This window comes from Geotrypetes seraphini, chromosome 8 (assembly GCF_902459505.1).
Source record: "Geotrypetes seraphini chromosome 8, aGeoSer1.1, whole genome shotgun sequence".
In the NCBI taxonomy this organism is placed as follows: domain Eukaryota; kingdom Metazoa; phylum Chordata; class Amphibia; order Gymnophiona; family Dermophiidae; genus Geotrypetes; species Geotrypetes seraphini.
Window position 1 is genome coordinate 187491555 of NC_047091.1, and position 17014 is coordinate 187508568.

A 17014-nucleotide genomic window follows, 5' to 3' on the forward strand; every position below is an offset into this window, starting at 1 on the left:
ACAGCATCAAGAGACCCTTCTACATCCCAACCTCCAGTCTCTGCACCTGACAGCTTGGTATCTCTCGGGCTGACTTCTCATGATACTCTTTTGTCTCAGCCCGTTCGTTCCATTCTAGATGCCTCCAGGAAACCAGCCACTCTGCAATGTTACCATCAGAAGTGGACACGATTTTCTTCCTGGTGTCTTCTTCATCATCTTGATCCCACTTCCCTGGCAGTGGAGACATTGTTGGATTATCTGCTTTCTTTGTCTGACTCTGGCCTTAAGTCTACTTCCATCAGAGTCCACCTCAGTGCCATTGCTGCTTTTCATGAGCCGGTTCATGGAAAACTTCTCTCAGCTCATCCCCTGGTGTCCAGGTTCATGCGGGGTCTTTTCAATGTGAAACCACCTCTTAAAGCCCCTCCTGTTATCTGGGATCTCAATGTTGTTCTTTCCGCCTTAATGAAGCCTCCATTTGAACCTTTGGCTACCACTCCTTTCAAGTTTTTCACTTGGAAAGTACTTTTCCTTATTGCTCTTACCTCTGCCAGGAGGGTCAGTGAGCTACATGCACTAGTTGCAGATCCACCTTTTACGGTCTTTCATCATGACAAGGTGGTTCTGCGTACACATCCAAAGTTTCTCCCTAAGGTTGTCTCTGAATTCCATCTCAACCAATCCATTGTTCTGCCTGTCTTCTTTCCGAAACCTCACTCTCATTCTGGGGAACAGGCTCTGCATACTTTGGATTGTAAGAGGGCTCTAGCTTACTATCTAGAGCGTACGAAACCCCACAGATCAGTTTCCCAACTCTTTCTGTCCTTTGATCCGAATAAATTGGGACGTCCTGTTTCTAAACGTAAGTTGTTTAATTGGCTGGCAGCGTGCATTTCATTCTGTTATGCTCAGACCGGACTGACACTGGAAGGTTCTGTCACGGCCCATAGAGTCCTAGCGATGGCAGCATCTGTAGCTTTCCTCCGTTCCACTCCTATTGAGGAAATCTGCAAGGCTGCTACTTGGTCCTCAGTTCATACTTTTACATCTCACTATTGTCTGGATTCATTCTCCAGACGGGATGGACACTTCGGCCAATCTGTTTTGCAAAATTTGTTTTCCTAATGGCCAACCTTCCCTCCATCCCTCTTTTTGTTAGCTTGGAGGTCACCCATCAGTCAAGAATATGCTGCCTGCTTGTCCTGGGATAAAGCACAGTTACTTACCGTAACAGGTGTTATCCAGGGACAGCAGGCAGATATTCTTGCGTCCCACCCACCTCCCCGGGTTGGCTTCTTAGCTGGCTTATCCTAACTGGGGACCGCGCGCCTCTGTCGGGCGGGAAGGCACTCGCGCGTGCGCGGTGCGGCCTACTAGAACTTTCCAAGTTCTTAGAGTGCAATCACTCTAAAATTGTCCGTACCGGGGCTCCGTCGGTGCCGTCACCCATCAGTCAAGAATATCTGCCTGCTGTCCCTGGATAACATCTGTTACGGTAAGTAACTGTGCTTTATGATTTTAAAGTGTTTGAGGCTTGTGCAGATGAGGACGGAGCTTGCAGGAATGGGACAGGGACAGAACTTGTGGGCCAAGACAGGAAATGGAGATCCCGCAGGGACTGGGGAAAATTTGTCCCCGTATAATTCTCTTAATATGGTACCTGCGGCAATGGAGGGATTAAGAGTTCCTTCTACAAAGCTGTAGGTGGAGATTTCTACCATGGGCTGGTGAGGGAAATGCTCCAATGCTCATAGGAATTCTGTGAGCATCAAAGCATTTACCTCGCCGGCACACGGTAGAAACCTCTTCCGCAGCTTTGTAAAAGGCAGTGGCAAGTGACTTGCCCAGAGTCACAAGGAGCAGGGCTGGGATTGAACTCACAACCTCAAGGCGCTGAGACCGCAGCTCTAACCACGAGGCCGTTCCCTCCCCTCCCCAGGCCACTCCAGTGTCTTTATTCAATTTACTCCAGAGAACTGTTGATGGGCAAATGCTCAGGAGGAGTGTGTGGCACAGTGGTTGGATCTACAGCCTCAGCACCCTGGGGTTGTGGGTTCAAACCCTGCGCTGCTCCTTGTGACCCTGGGCAAGTCACTTAATCCTCCATAGCTCCAGTTACGTTAGATCGATTGTGAGCCCACCGGGACAGAGAGGGAAAATGCTTGAGTACCTGATTGTAAAAACCGCTTAGATAACCTTGATAGGCGGTATATAAAATCCTAATAAACTTGAAACTTGAACTCTCCCCTTCTGTCGGTAAAAGTATCTGAAACAGAGAAGCATTTGAGCCCTGATAATTTGATTGCACTTACAATCTTACCTCTTTTTAAATAAATATCTGTGTACTGGCTGATGTTTCTGATGGTGATTTTGTGTTTTTCAGGGAAAATTTTACCTGTTAATTGAAGAGCTGAGCCAGCTGTTTCGCACCCTTGTCCCAATTCAGCTGTGGTATAAGTACATTGTAGGCAATGACCCCTCCAGCAGTTACTTTCTGGGTGGAATTCTAATCATACTCTACAGTCTTTGTAAGGTGAGCCCCCCAGCTTCAGCCCTGTGACCCCTGAATACCAATATGCACCTTGTGTAGCAAGGGCCATGCCGAGCCAAGGCAGTTCTGATATTCCCTTTAGCCAGTCTGGATTTCAGCCTTGCATGCACTGGCTTCACTTCATGTATATTCATTGGGGAGATCCTGAAAACCAGACTGGTGAGGGGGAACTTTAGGACTAAGCTGATGTCAGAGTCAGGAGAATTTCTGGGATGCATTTTAACTTTGGCACACTTTCCAACTCTGTGATATTTCACTTTGCCTTCCTGGGCCTCAGTTTACCGTGACAGGACAAATATTGGATTCGATATCTTTTAAGCCGCAAGTCAAGATAAAATTGGCTCATTATGACTAACCTTGTGTATTGCGTGCATTTTCTGGGGGCCCATAACTGAAAAGAGACCAAGAAGAGAACTGCCTCTTTTACAAAGCAATGGTCACGATTCTCAGACTGAGGTTCACACACAGGAGGTTTGAAGAGCTTCCGTTTTTTATCTTTCTACAACTTTTTTAAATGTAGGTTACCAGGAATTCTTACATAAAAGCTGAAAATCAAACCATCAGATATTGCACTGAATTCTCCTAGACTGAGAGCCCATTGAAAAATAATGTTGGATCTATGGATGCAAAATCTTTTAAACAAATATTAGAAATATTTTCAAAATTGTGCCTCTTATTGCTTCCAATGTGTAACATTGCTTGACAGTTCTTGTAGATTATGGGAACCCGTTAATGCTGTTTGAAACACGTCTGTTTTCTCATTGCAGTCCTTTGATATTTGCGGTCGCATTGGGGGTGTGAGGAAAGCTCTGAAGATCCTCTGTAGTTCTCAGGTGAGTTGGACACGAATCCTCATTGGAAAATAAGTTCAGCTAACCAGAATGTGCAGCAGCAATCAAGCAAGCAGAGGATAGAGCCTGACAGTAGATGAACCATGTGTAGTAACTGTTCCATTCATTCTGCATCCTAAGAACTGTGTCAGACCAAAGGTCCATGAATTCCAGCAGCCTGTTCTCATGGTGGCCAATCCAGTTCCCTAGCACCTTGGTCAAACCTTTTGCAGGCTTCCTCCAGACCTGCCTTGAACCCTGGTGGTCCAGTGGTGAGCCGGAACAGGAAAGATCCCTCCCATATCCTGTCCCAGCTGGCTGTGCACCATCCCGCCTCCTGGACCTCACAAATGCCTACCTTTGACACCCTGGTGGTCCAGTAGTGAATTGAGGCAGAAGCACTCCTCTTATGCTTCTTCTGCCCCATGTAGACCCACTATCGGAAATGGCTGCTGCAGTTTCCTGTGGCAGTCTTGCAAGGTTGCCATGGGAGAGGACTGCAATGGTTTCAGGAAGGGGGCACAGAGCTGGCCGGGACAGGACAAGGAATTGCTCCTTTTCTGGTTTACCACTAAACCACCAAGGTTTAAAGTTTAGGGTAGGCCCAGTGAGAGACCTGTTGTGGGCATTGGGAGGGGAGGGGGCTGGGTGCAGACACAGGAAGGACAGGATAAGATGGGGCGGGCTGGAGAGGACAGCTTGGGGAAGGCAAGAATATGGATACACTGCACAACAAAGTTTTTGCTTCCTGAACACTGCTGGGTGTTTCTTATAGAATTTTGGGTGCTGATCATGAATATTACATCAAAAATTACCCATCACGTACCATTTCAGAGAAATCTTCAATTTTGTCGTGATTTTTTCTTATATTTGGATGCAAACAATTTTTTCTCCCATAAGTGTCTTATCAACAACGGTTTGTGCCGCCTGGGTATGTCCATGCATAAAATCTAGCCAGGTTGGAAGCTGTTTTATGGAAGATGACATCCTGGGCATGTCTGGGCAGGTCTGAACGAGCTTGCGCTGTCTCACCATGCTATAATGGTGGCTTCCATACACCGATCCTGCTCATTTGGTTAATATAGATAGTCCGTGTGTGTATATAGTATCAGTATAGTAAAGTATAGTAGTATAGTAGCTGTAGCAATATAACAGTAAGTAAGCTTGATGCTATAGACGTTTTGGTGTCGGGCAATATGTCTCGTCGGTGTCGTAACAGCCGCGACACATTCTGCTATATCTGTGGGGAATATACACTTACGCCTCAGAGACGTTCGATGACTGCCCTTGTAAAGAAAGCCTATCATCTGTATTTTGGCTGCAAAATAGGTGATCAAGACAAGCAATGGGCGCCTCACATTTGCTGTGCGACATGTGCTGTTAGTCTGAGAGCCTGGCTCAGAGGTACTCGAAAGACGATGCCATTTGCTGTTCCGATGATATGGCGAGAACAGAAAGACCATGTGACGGACTGTTATTTCTGTTTGACTAATGTGTCTGGTTTCTCTGCCAAAAACAAGAAGTCAATTGAATATCCTAATCTGCCTTCAGCAATGAGACCCATGCCACATGATGACAGTCTTCCAGTTCCGAAACCACCAGAGGATTGGACCTTAGACGAACCAGATGAAGAAACTGCAGTGCAGGGTTCTAACAGTGACATTGACCCGGATTTTGAACCATCCTCATCAGGCGATCCACATCTGATAACACAGTCCGAATTGAACGATTTGGTCAGAGATTTGGGTCTGTCAAAAGCAAAAGCTGAGCTGCTAGGTTCGAGACTGCAGGAATGGTGTTTGCTATCACCAGGTACGAAAATTTCTGTGTTTCGAGACCGGCATCATGATATAACCAAATTTTTTGCACAAGTCGACAGTCTCTGTTTCTGTTGTGACATTGAAGGATTGTTCTCGGTCTTTGGTTGTGATCACAACCCGGAAGAGTGGCGTCTTTTCATTGATTCGTCAATGTTAAGCCTGAAAGCTGTTCTGTTGCACAATGGCAACGTTTATCCTTCAGTACCTGTTGGCTATGCAGCACATATGAAAGAAACATATGAGAATATGGAAATGTTACTAAAGTATGTCCAGTATACCAGGTATAACTGGAATATCTGTGGAGATCTCAAAGTCGTTGCTCTGTTACTAGGACTGCAGCTTGGCTATACAAAGTACTGCTGTTTCATCTGCGAATGGGACAGCCGAGACAGAGAGTCGCACTATTCTAGAAAGAACTGGCCACTCCGTAAAAAGTTAGTTCCAGGACAGAAAAATGTAGCACATGAATCGCTTGTTGACCCGACAAAGATATTTTTGCCTCCTCTTCACATTAAACTGGGACTCATGAAGAATTTTGTGAAAGCAATGAACAAGGAAGGGGAAGGTTTTCGTTATTTAAGACAGATGTTCCCAAGAATAACTGATGCCAAGATCAAAGAGGGTATTTTTGTTGGCCCCCAGATCAGACATGTTATGAGTGACAAGCGATTTGAAGATCTGTTAGTTGGGCCGGAAAAAAATTGGCTGGAAAGCCTTGAAAGACGTTGTTGACAATTTTCTGGGCAATTACAGAGCCCCAAACTACATTCAGCTGGTAGACAAACTTCTCAAAGCATACAAGAGAATGAAGTGCAATATGTCACTCAAGATTCATTTCCTCCATTCACACTTGGACTTCTTCCCCGCAAATCTCGGTGCTGTGAGTGACGAGCACGGTGAAAGGTTTCATCAAGACATAGCTACGATGGAGAAACGATACCAGGGCAATTGGAATCCGTCAATGCTTGCCGACTATTGTTGGATGCTACAACGTGATGCACCAGACACTGAATATAAAAGAAACTCGGGAGCAAAACACTTTTAATTCTGTTTCATTTAGTCGCTTGTGCGAAACGTAAACTTGACTATATATTTTATTGTCAGTAAACATAAAAATGTCTATTTCTCATAGTTCTTACGTGATGCAGTAAAACCAAAACCATATTTGAGCATACCAAGTTGGTACCTGTCATAATCACCAAAAACTTTTCAGGAATCAAGACTTAACCAAAAAATTGTTGTGCAGTGATATCAGGGAAGGGGGAGGAAGGAGAGAGAAAATTAACTATACTTTGAATATAAACTCGGGGTTTTTTTCAAGTCAACCTTTTTCCCCTGTTTGGGAGAAAGTTACCTTGGTTTATATTTGGATTGGTTTATATTTGAGTATATATAGTATATTATTAAGTTGGTGTGACTGGGGGCACTGCTTTCTTTTTTTGTCCCTTTTTAATTTTTATAATCCTTCACAACAGCTAAGATCCAAAGAATGTAATTTAATGCAATTTATGTCCCTTCATTGGTATGTGGTGTAAGGATTTTAAATAAAAGCTTAGCAGGGTTAAAAAAAGGTTTGGATAATTTCCTAAAAGAGAAGTCCATAGGTCTTTATTAAGATGACTTGGGGAGAAATCCACTGCTTATTCCTTGGGTAAGCAATATCAAATCTCTTTTACTACTTGGGATCTAGCTAGGTACTTGGGACCTGGGTTGGCCACTGTTAAAAACAGGATACTGGACTTGATGGAGCACTGGTCTGACATAGTATGATTATTCTTATGTCCTTGTGTGAGCCAATTATAGGACAGTCAAACCATTGTGACATCACTGATGAGGTGGCTCTTAGGCATTGGTGGAATGAGGCATTATGACATCACAATCTCAGCTCTGGAATGTTGCTACTCTTTGGGTTTCTATCTGGTACTTGGGACCTGGGTTGGCCATTGTTGGAAACAAGATACTGGGCTTGATGGACCTTCAGTCTGTCCCAGTATGGCAATTCTTTTGTTCATTTTCAGGTTTCTGGATTTGGAACCAAGTAACCTGTTGATGTGTAATCAACTTGCGACACAGTTGATTTTTGGGAAAAGATTAAAGCATTTTATTTTACCCAGGCTTCTAAAGGATTGATTTAAAGGCTGTGATATTTGATTTTATGTTCTAGTATTTGTTATGGTATTATTTTAAGTGTTTACTTAAGTATTATTATTTACTTAAGTGTTTACTTAAGTATTATTATTTATTTTAAGTGTTTACTTAAGTTAAGTATTATTTTAATATCTTTGAATTATGCTGATACTGTGACCCGCTTATTGCAATTTGTGGTATATAGATGATTTAAATGAATGTGTAAATTAAGAGGACCTGTGAATGGCTAGGGACTCTGGTGAGAAAAGCGGACTTCCTCTTAGGCTCAAGAGATTTTTGATGTCCATACAATGCCCATAGTGTCAGTTTAATATTTATTTTAGACATTTAGAAGAGAATTCAATAAATGGCACCCAAAAATTTGATGCAAAAAAACTTAAGCACTGGTTCTGTAAAGGGAATAGTGTTCAGCATGGATTCCACACCTAACTTTTTGGGTGCTGTAACATAGAAACATGACGGCAGAGAAAGACCAAATGACCCATTCGCAGCATCCACTATTTCCTCCTCTCCCGTTGCCAGTCACTCCCATTAAAAAGCAGACATTAAGTAAGCTTAGCTCGATGACTGAAAACATATTCCTGACCCTGAAGAAGTACCATATTTTCACGTAGATAACGCGCACCCGTGTAAAACGCGCACACGGGTATAGCACGTGAAAAACACAAATTTATGTACAGAAATTTTTATATACCGCGCACACCCGTATACAGCGCATGCTGCCCAACTCTCCTTTCGCCCGCCCCGACTCTCCTCTGGCCACCCCGACTCTCCTTTCGCCCGCCCCGACTCTCCTCCCCCCCTTGAAGTCCTGTCCCCACCCTGAAAGCCTGATGCCCCCCCGACGTCCGATTCACCCCCCCCCCGCAGGACCGCTCGCACCCCCACCCCGAAGGACCGCTCACACACACCCCCACCCCGAAGGACCACTCGCACGCACTCCCAACCGCACCCGCACCCCAACCCTGAAGGACCGCTCGCACCCCCACAGCCTCCCGACCCCCCCCCCATCATGTAGAAGCTCCTACCGATGTCCTGCTGCTTCCTCTTGGCGGTCCCGACTCCCCAACACAATCGGGGCAAGAGGGAGCTCAAGCCCTCTTGCCCCAGCCAACCGCGGCACCCCCGACATGATCGGGGCAAGAGGGAGCTCAAGCCCTCTTACCCCAGCCAACCGCGGCACCCCCGACACGATCGGGGCAAGAGGGAGCTCAAGCCCTCTTGCCCCAGCAAACCGCGGCACCCCCGACACGATCGGGGCAAAAGGGAGCCCAAGCCCTCTTGCCCCGCCAACTCCCCGACAATATCGGGCCAGGAGGGAGCCCAAGTCCTCCTGGCCCTTGCGACACCCCCCCGCTAGTTGTTCGGGCCAGGAGGGAGCCCAAACCCTCCTGTCCACGGTGACCCCCATCCCGCACTACATTACGGGCAGGAGGGATCCCAGGCCCTCCTGCCCTCGACGCAAACCCCCCTCCCCCCAATGACTGCCCCCCAAGAACCTCCAACCGCCCCCCCAGCCGACCCGTGACCCCCCTGGGCGCCTGGGCCAATCAGAATAGGCCCGGTAGCCTTAGGTCCCTCCTGGGGGCGGGGCCTTGGGTACATGGTCGGGTTGGGCCCATCAGAATAGGCCCGGGAGTCTTAGGTCCCTCCTGGGGGCGGGGCCTTGGGCACATGGTCGGGTTGGGCCCATGTGCCTCAGGCCCCGCCCCCAGGTGGGACCTAAGGCTCCCGGGCCTATTCTGATTGGCCCAGGCACCTTAGGCCCCACCAGTAGGCGGAGCTTTGGGACGGATGGGCCAATCCGGTCTCATTCCGTCGTTGGCTGCCTGCCGGACAGGCGAGTTTGACTCCCGTCTGTCCGGCCAACTACACAAAGGTACGGGGAAGGGGGGTGGGGGTGTCGTGGGGGTCGGCCAGGGGGGTCGCGGGTCGGCTGGGGGGGCGGTCGGAGGTTCTTGGGGGGGCGGTCATTGGGGGGAGGGGGGTTTGCGTCGAGGGCAGGAGGGCCTGGGATCCCTCCTGCCCGTAATGTAGTGCGGGGTGGGGGTAGGGGGTCGCCGTGGCCAGGAGGGTTTGGGCTCCCTCCTGGCCCGAACAACTAGGGGAGGGGGGGTCGCCAGGGCCAGGAGGACTTGGGCTCCCTCCTGGCCCGATATTGTCGGGGAGTTGGGGAGTCGGCGGGGCAAGAGGGCTTGAGCTCCCTCTTGCCCCGATCGTGTCGGGGGTGCCGCGGTTGGCTGGGGCAAGAGGACTTGAGCTCCCTCTTGCCCCGATCGTGTCGGGGGTGCCGCGGTTGGCTGGGGCAAGAGGGCTTGAGCTCCCTCTTGCCCCGATCGTGTCGGGACCGCCAAGAGGAAGCAGCAGGACACCGGTAGGAGCTTCTACATGATGGGGGGGGGGGGGTCGGGAGGCTGTGGGGGTGCGAGCTGTCCTTCAGGGTGGGGGTGCGGGTGTGTGCGAGCAGTCCTTCGGGGTGGGGGTGCGAGCGGTCCTGCGGGGGGGGGGGGGTGAATCGGACGTCGGGTGGGGGAACTATGTAAAAAAAAATTTTGTACAACGCGCTCACGCGTATAACGTGCAAGGGTATGTGCGGTACGTAAAAACCACGTATAACGCGCGCGTTATATGCGAGAAAATACGGTAATTGAAACGTGTCGGGAGGGGTGTGTGCTGCGCGAAAAGCTAAGTTAAGTTTAGAATTAAATTTAAAATTAAAACATATTAAAGGTTCATAAAGCCAGTTACTGGGCAGACTTGTACGGTCTGCGTCTGTGCATGGCCGTTTGGAGGAGGATGGGCAGGGGAGGGCTTCAATGGCTGGGAGGGTGTAGATGGGCTGGAGTAAGTCTTAACAGAGATTTCGGCAGTTGGAACCCAAGCACAGTACCGGGTAAAGCTTTGGATGCTCGCCCAGAAATAGCTAAGAAGAAAAAATTAAAAAATTTAAATTGAATCAGGTTGGGCAGACTGGATGGACCATTCGGGTCTTTATCTGCCGTCATCTACTATGTTACTATGTTACTAGCAAGATGCGCACAGAAATTTTTAGGGCTGCCATTTAACATCAATGGTGATGGGTTGTTAGCCCTCAGTTATTGACGTTTCTAAGCTCATTAGTCATCTCTGACGCATGCATAAAGCTGGACACAGATATTTGGGCCTGATTAAACAAGTGTAGAATCCAGGGGGGGTGGGGGGGTGTTATAGTCCATGTAAATTGTAGGCAGATGACAATAAAAACATTACACAATACCAACTAATCCATCCATAAGAACATAAGACTAGCCTTACTGGGTCAGCCCAATGGTCCATCAAGCCCAGTAGCCCATTCTCACAGTGGCCCAAAACTCAAAGTGTAGCAACATTCCATGCTACTGATCCAGGGCAAGCAGAGGCTTCCCCCATGTCTTCATAACAGACTATGGACTTCTCCTCCAGGAATTTGTCCAAACCTCACATCCACTTAAATTGATATCTTCCTCCAAGTTCCATAACTCTAGCAGAAACAGCTGTGTGTTTAGATGTTTTCTAAGCTGAGAAATATCACTAAACAATCATAAGTGTATTAGCTCACCTTGTTGTGAACCGCCTAGAACTTTTTCGGTATGGCGGTATATAAGAATAAAATTATTATTATTATTATTATAAGTTTACAGACAACATATTCCACATTAATAGGCCAACAGTAGAAAAAGCAGCCCTCCTGGTCTGTTGATTTAAACTGACAAACTGAGGTGGTTGCAACACCTGCCTGAAATGAAAAGAAGATATTCCACAAATTGTCTGATGAATAAGCATCAAGATGTTGAATTTACTGTAATTCTGTAGACATCTGTTTTTGAAAACGCAGTGATATGCTCAAACGTAGTCACCCCTGTTATCAGTCTTGCTGCAGCATTCTGGATTACCGTATTTTCACCCATATATCATGCACCTGTGTAAAACGCACACACGGGTATAGTGCGCGGGGAACAGAAATTTATGTAAAAAAATTTTACTATAGCGCGCACACGCGTATACCGCCCCGACTCTCCTCTCGCTGCCCCGACTCTCCTTTCCGAAGGACCGCTCACAGAAAGGGCGGGACTGCCGGAAGAGGAAGCAGCGCACGCAGGGCTCAGAGAAGGGGCAGGACTGCCGGCAGAGGAAGCAGCTGGGCTCACTGGCATCCGGAAACAACGGTAGGAAGCTTCTCCATGCGGGAGGGGGAGGGGGGGAGGCTTTGGGGGTACGAGCGGTCCTTCGGGGTGATGAATCGGACGTCGGGGGGGGGGAACTATGTTAAAAAAAATTTGTACAACGCGCTCATGCGTATAACGCGCATGGTTATGCACGGTTTGTAAAATTGTGTATAACGCGCGCATTATATGCGTGAAAATACGGTATTTGAAGATCCTTATTGCGACTTCAGACTCTGGAGTGTAAGATTATCTTGCTGAAGCACACACATTGGGGGTCATTTTTGCCATAAGAAGGGAAAGGTCTTAGTGATTTGTTTCAGTCTATGCAGCCCCTGTTTCTCGATTCATTTGTAATGTTTGTTCCTCTCTCTTTCTACTTCTCCACGTGCATTGCATATGTGCTTGGTGCTTTCGGACAGAGCTATGCCATCCGTGCTACCAGCCAGCAGTGCGCCGAAGCAGGCGATATCTGTGCCATATGCCAGGCAGAGTTCAAGGAGCCCTTATCCCTGATGTGCCAGGTAAGAGCCATGTTGTAGGATGACATTCAGACAGAAGGAAAGTGGTACAATGAATTTGCGACCATGCATTTGCAACTTGGGGTAAATGCAGAGCAGCAATGTTTGCCATTTAAGTCAAAATTAATATTTGTAGCAAGTTTACAAGTTTTATTTTTACTTGATATATCGCAATTCAAGGGAGATATCAATGTGAGAGAAAAGAAAAGAATAGATAAGAATACCTAGATCAGGGGTGTCCAATGTCAGTCCTCGAGGGCCGCAATCCAGTCGGGTTTTCAGGATTTCCCCAATGAATATGCATGAGATCTATTAGCATACAATGAAAGCAGTGCATGCAAATAGACCTCATGTATATTCATTGGGGAAATCCTGAAAATCCGACTGGACTGCGGCCCTCGAGGACCGACATTGGACACCCCTGACCTAGATTATAACTTTCATAAGAATCTGCACCATTTAATAGGAAGGTAGACGAGAAAAAAAATGAACAGTTAAGCGCGTATCTGTATCCTGCATTCAGAGTCTCATTCTATAAATGAGGGATGATCAGAATGAAATCAGGAATTGTAAACGTTGTTGAAGAGAGAGGTTTTTAGATTAGCTTTACATTTTTAGAGAGGTTTCTAACTTAAATTGAAGAGGTAAAGAGTTCCTTAATGAAGGGCCAGTAACGGAAAAGATTGAAGAGCGAGTGTGTGGTGCAGTGGTTGGATTTACAGCCTCAGCACCCTGGGGTTATGGGTTCAAACCCCGCACTGCTCCTTGTGACCTTGGGCAAGTCACTTAATCCTCCATAGCCCCAGGTACGTTAGATAGATTGTGAGCCCACCGGGACAGATAGGGAAAATGCTTGAGTACCTGATTGTAAAACCGCTTAGAAAACTTTGATAGGCGGTATATAAAATCCTAATAAACTTAATAAACTTAATAATAATAATAATGAAGTCGTGTATAAGATGAATAGCCTAAATGAAGGCTAGCAATGCAATGGGCAATGGCTAATGAGTAGCAGCGCAATCAGATTGATGCGTTCAGCTAGAGCAGGGATAGGCAATTCCGATCCTCGAGAGCCGGAGCCAGGTCAGGTTTTCAGGATCTCCACCATGAATATGTATGAGATAGATTTGCTTGCACTGCCTCCTTGAGATGCAAATCTAGCTCATGCATATTTATGGTGGAGATCCTGAAAACCTGACCTGGCTCCGGCTCTCGAGGACTGGCTGGAAAATGAATGGCCAGTTTGTCCTGAGGACCCCCTCATCTACAGGGAGAGAGGAGAGGTTTATAGGCATACAGCTTCAGTCTCGGTGCAGTTTCTAAACTAAAACTTAGCTTTGTATACCGGTTAACAGTAACTAAAAAAACACTTAAAAAAGTAACAATCAGAAAATATTAATATGACTAGTTTCCAAAGTGTTTGGCAAATAAAATAGTTTTTAAAGATTTGCGAAAAAGTTGAAAAGGGCCAAGACCCCTTAAAATAAGAGGAAGTTTCTGCTGGTTAACTCCTGTTATTTTATAAAGACCCACGGAGGGTCAATTTTGATATAACGCCCAAGTCCATTCATAGGAGCTGCATATAGGAACACGAGAGGGTGGAGTTTTGGGTGGAATGGAGACAGTTGCAACGTGTGTGCTTATTTTATGAAATACATGGGCACGTACATTGGGTGCATGCACACATTTCCACACTGGCACAGGTTCTAGGAGGCTGTTTTATAAAGGCACAATAGTGTCTTTTTTTTGTTTGTTTTAAACTTTTATTTTTATTGAAAAGAAAACCAATGGAAACACAGAAAGACATAAAAGCAAGCATCAATAGAACCAACTCCAATACAGATGAGTACAAAAAGCTCAACTACAGTCAACAGTTAACCACTGTAACCCCCCCCCCCCCCGACTTGCCAAATATAACCCTAGTTATAAATATACACGCAATCCCAAGGTAATTGCCAAGCACAGAAGCCCAACCCACAAGAGGTAAATCTCCCCCATATGCAGTAAAATTTAGAAAGAGTGCCATGTCTAAGCGCCATGAGCCTATACATCATCAAACGCCAATCAGGCTGTTCAGGGTTCTTCCAGTTGGCAGCTAGAACCAGGCGCGCTGCTTGTGAAACACAACTTGACAAAGCTGAACTCTCTTTTACCTTTCTAAAACATAATTGAATATATTCATGTAAATAACCTCCAGCCCTGCTAAAGAATAAGTAAGGATCCTGCCAGACGAGTGTCTGAAACATTGCATCTATTAGCCACAAAAACTCTCTCCTTTCTCAAAATAGATCTTCAGATTATCCCTTATTCGAAAACTGAGCAGTTAAACTCGTAGAAGCTGACCTGGCTCAGTGGGTTAAGGCTGCTTCAAAAGTCTTTCCCAGGTGGTGTGTTATGTTGAGAAACCCCAGCACAAATTCTTTGGAGGAGAGTATGGCATAGTGGTTAAAGCTACATCCTCAGCCCCCTGAGGTTGTGGGTTCAAACCCTGGGCAAGTCACTTAATCCTCCCATTGTCCCAGATACATTACATAGATTGTGAACCCACCGGGACAGAAATGTAAAGCACTTTGAGTGTGGTTGTAAAACTACAAAAAGGTGATATCTAAGTCCCTGTCCCTTTTTTCTTTTATACCTGGCACATTGCAAACACTCCAAGATCTCATGTCCTTCAACTCCAGCTCGGTCATGTTTCTGGTCACACCATTCTCAGCTGCAGAGTAGGGGGTTAATTATATGAGCGTATTCAATGATATGGTTTATATTTCATATTAGGAGTCCACATAGATTGGCCTTTAGTAATAAAGGCGTCTTCTCACATTGGCACCCTCAGAATGGGGGAGATCGCACAACAAATCTAACATTGTAAATAGAGTGCTGAGCATGCCTGATCGACAGCAGTGTGTAGCACAAACACTACCTTGCAGCTGCTTCACAAATGAATTTCAGCACAGCAAGAGCAGTGGTTTTGTTTGGAGTTGCCATTCCTCCGCTAATCCTTCGCCACAAGCCCCAGGAGTGACAGTATCCATAACAAAGCGTTGCCTGTCACTTAACATTTCAACCTGGGGACAAATATGCACACCCTGGGAATCTGTTCTTGTGTCTGGACTGGGATGGATGCAGTGGAGGTGCACTTTTTCGACTACTTTGTTCTGGCCATTGTGACATGATAAAAGGATCTGAAAACTTTTCTATTCTGCAATGCGTACACTTAGCTCCTTCTCCCAGGCCTGATACATACATCTAGTTCTCCTCTCTCCCCAGCTGTCTCCCTGGACAGCTGTTTGGATGGGACGGACTGAATGTAGACATTCCACCTTTTCTTCAAACCTACCCCTCTATCCTATGAATTATTGTAGCTCTTCCCCTTTCTTTCCCCACTGTCCCTCACTCTTTTTCGCAAAGATTGTAATTCCGCTTAGATGTTATTTTATAAGCAGGATAACAAATCACAAATAAACTCGGATTTTTTCAAATAAAGAAAAAGTTGTGTGCTAGTTGGCTGTGTATCATTGGCTTATTAATTAAATGTAGTTTTTTATACTCTGTTACTTTTCAGGAAAAATACAGCTGAAATGTTCCTTCCATGTTCTGCTTCTAGTATGGAATGTAGGAAATTAGCAAGTGACAGATTGGGCCCAGACCAAAGGTCTCCCAAGTCCGGTATTCTGTTTCCAGAATGACCAATCCAGGTCCCAAGTACCTCGCAGGATCCCTGGAAGTAGCAACAAGCCATGAATCCCAAACCAGGTTTTAAGGATGACTATTTATGAGAGAGATTTCCATGCATACAAATCTCTTCTCATTAATATTGCTTGTCGATATCCTGGAAATCTGGCTGGCTGGGGAGTCCCCAGGACAGGTTTGGGATAGAGATCTGCACAGGAACGGGGATCGCGGGAATCTCGCAGGGGTCCCGCGGTAATCCCCCCTAACTCATGGGGACCCCCCTCTGGCCCATGGGACTCCCACGGGGACCCCCCTCTAGCTAACGGGACTCCCACAGGGATGGAAGGCTTTGGAAACAGGGTTCGTCCATATAATATAATGGATACATCAGCCTTAGTAAAAGAGGGGGTTTATAAGTTAATTACCTGAACAGAAAACAAAAAAAGGGTTCCACAAGGAAAACAGCAGCGCAAACACAAAAGAAATTGTGGAATTGATGATCCTGTCAGAAGTAATTACTGCTTTTAATGGGGACGGGCGGGGATGGAGGTAATTCCTTGCGGGGACGGGTGGGGACGGAAAGGATCCTGGCGGGGACAGAGAGGATCCTGGTGGGAACGGGAGGGGATGGGTGGGATTTCTGTCCCCGCGCAACTCTCTAGTTTGGGAACCACTGGTTTATGAGCTTCTTGAAATGTTTAGGCAACGCTTCATTAACTGTGACATCACTGCTTGGTTTTGTCTCCACAGCATGTGTTCTGTGAAGAGTGCTTGTGCCTGTGGTTTGACAGGGAGAGGACCTGTCCACTCTGCCGTGCCGTCGCTGTGGAATCGTTGTGCCTCTGGAGGGATGGTACCACCTCAGCTCATTTCCAGATTTATTAGCAACCCAAGAAGGGAATCTCAGGCGGGTTACGAGTGGTCACAGAGAACTGTCAGTTATTTCTTTCCTTTTTTCCTCAGTATTGGAGGAGTGAGGGGCTGGCTATAGGCCTTCCTTTCACTGCCACTTCGAGACTTGAGCCATGGGTTGTTGTTGCCTTGTGGCAAATAAGGAATCTGAGCCAAACTGTTAACACAAAGAGAGGACCCCTGACTAAGGATATTTGGTGATGCCCCTACTTTGGGCATGTTGCGCCTTTTCATTCAGTGCAAAAGTTATTACTTCAGACAGACATAGCTGATTTTGCAAAGTATGTCTTGGCTTTCTTTTCTGATTTTTGCCTTCATTACACAGAAAACTGTACCAATAATACAGTTATATTGAAGAATCATCCTTTATTAAAGTGATGCTGGAGTAGGTATTTCA

General features: G+C 46.4%; 1 protein-coding gene across 4 annotated transcripts in view; it reads left to right on the forward strand.

Moving 5' to 3' along the window:
* Positions 1–17014, forward strand: part of LOC117365346 (RING finger and transmembrane domain-containing protein 2-like) — a 76110-nt gene extending 59096 nt beyond the window's left edge. For all 4 annotated transcript variants that reach the window (XM_033955684.1, XM_033955683.1, XM_033955682.1 and 1 more), the window contains 4 exons: positions 2366–2515; positions 3301–3366; positions 11935–12036; positions 16456–17014. In XM_033955684.1, coding sequence (XP_033811575.1) covers positions 2366–2515; positions 3301–3366; positions 11935–12036; positions 16456–16590 — 453 coding nt within the window. In that variant the 3' untranslated portion in view covers positions 16591–17014. The remainder of the gene's footprint in view (positions 1–2365; positions 2516–3300; positions 3367–11934; positions 12037–16455) is intronic.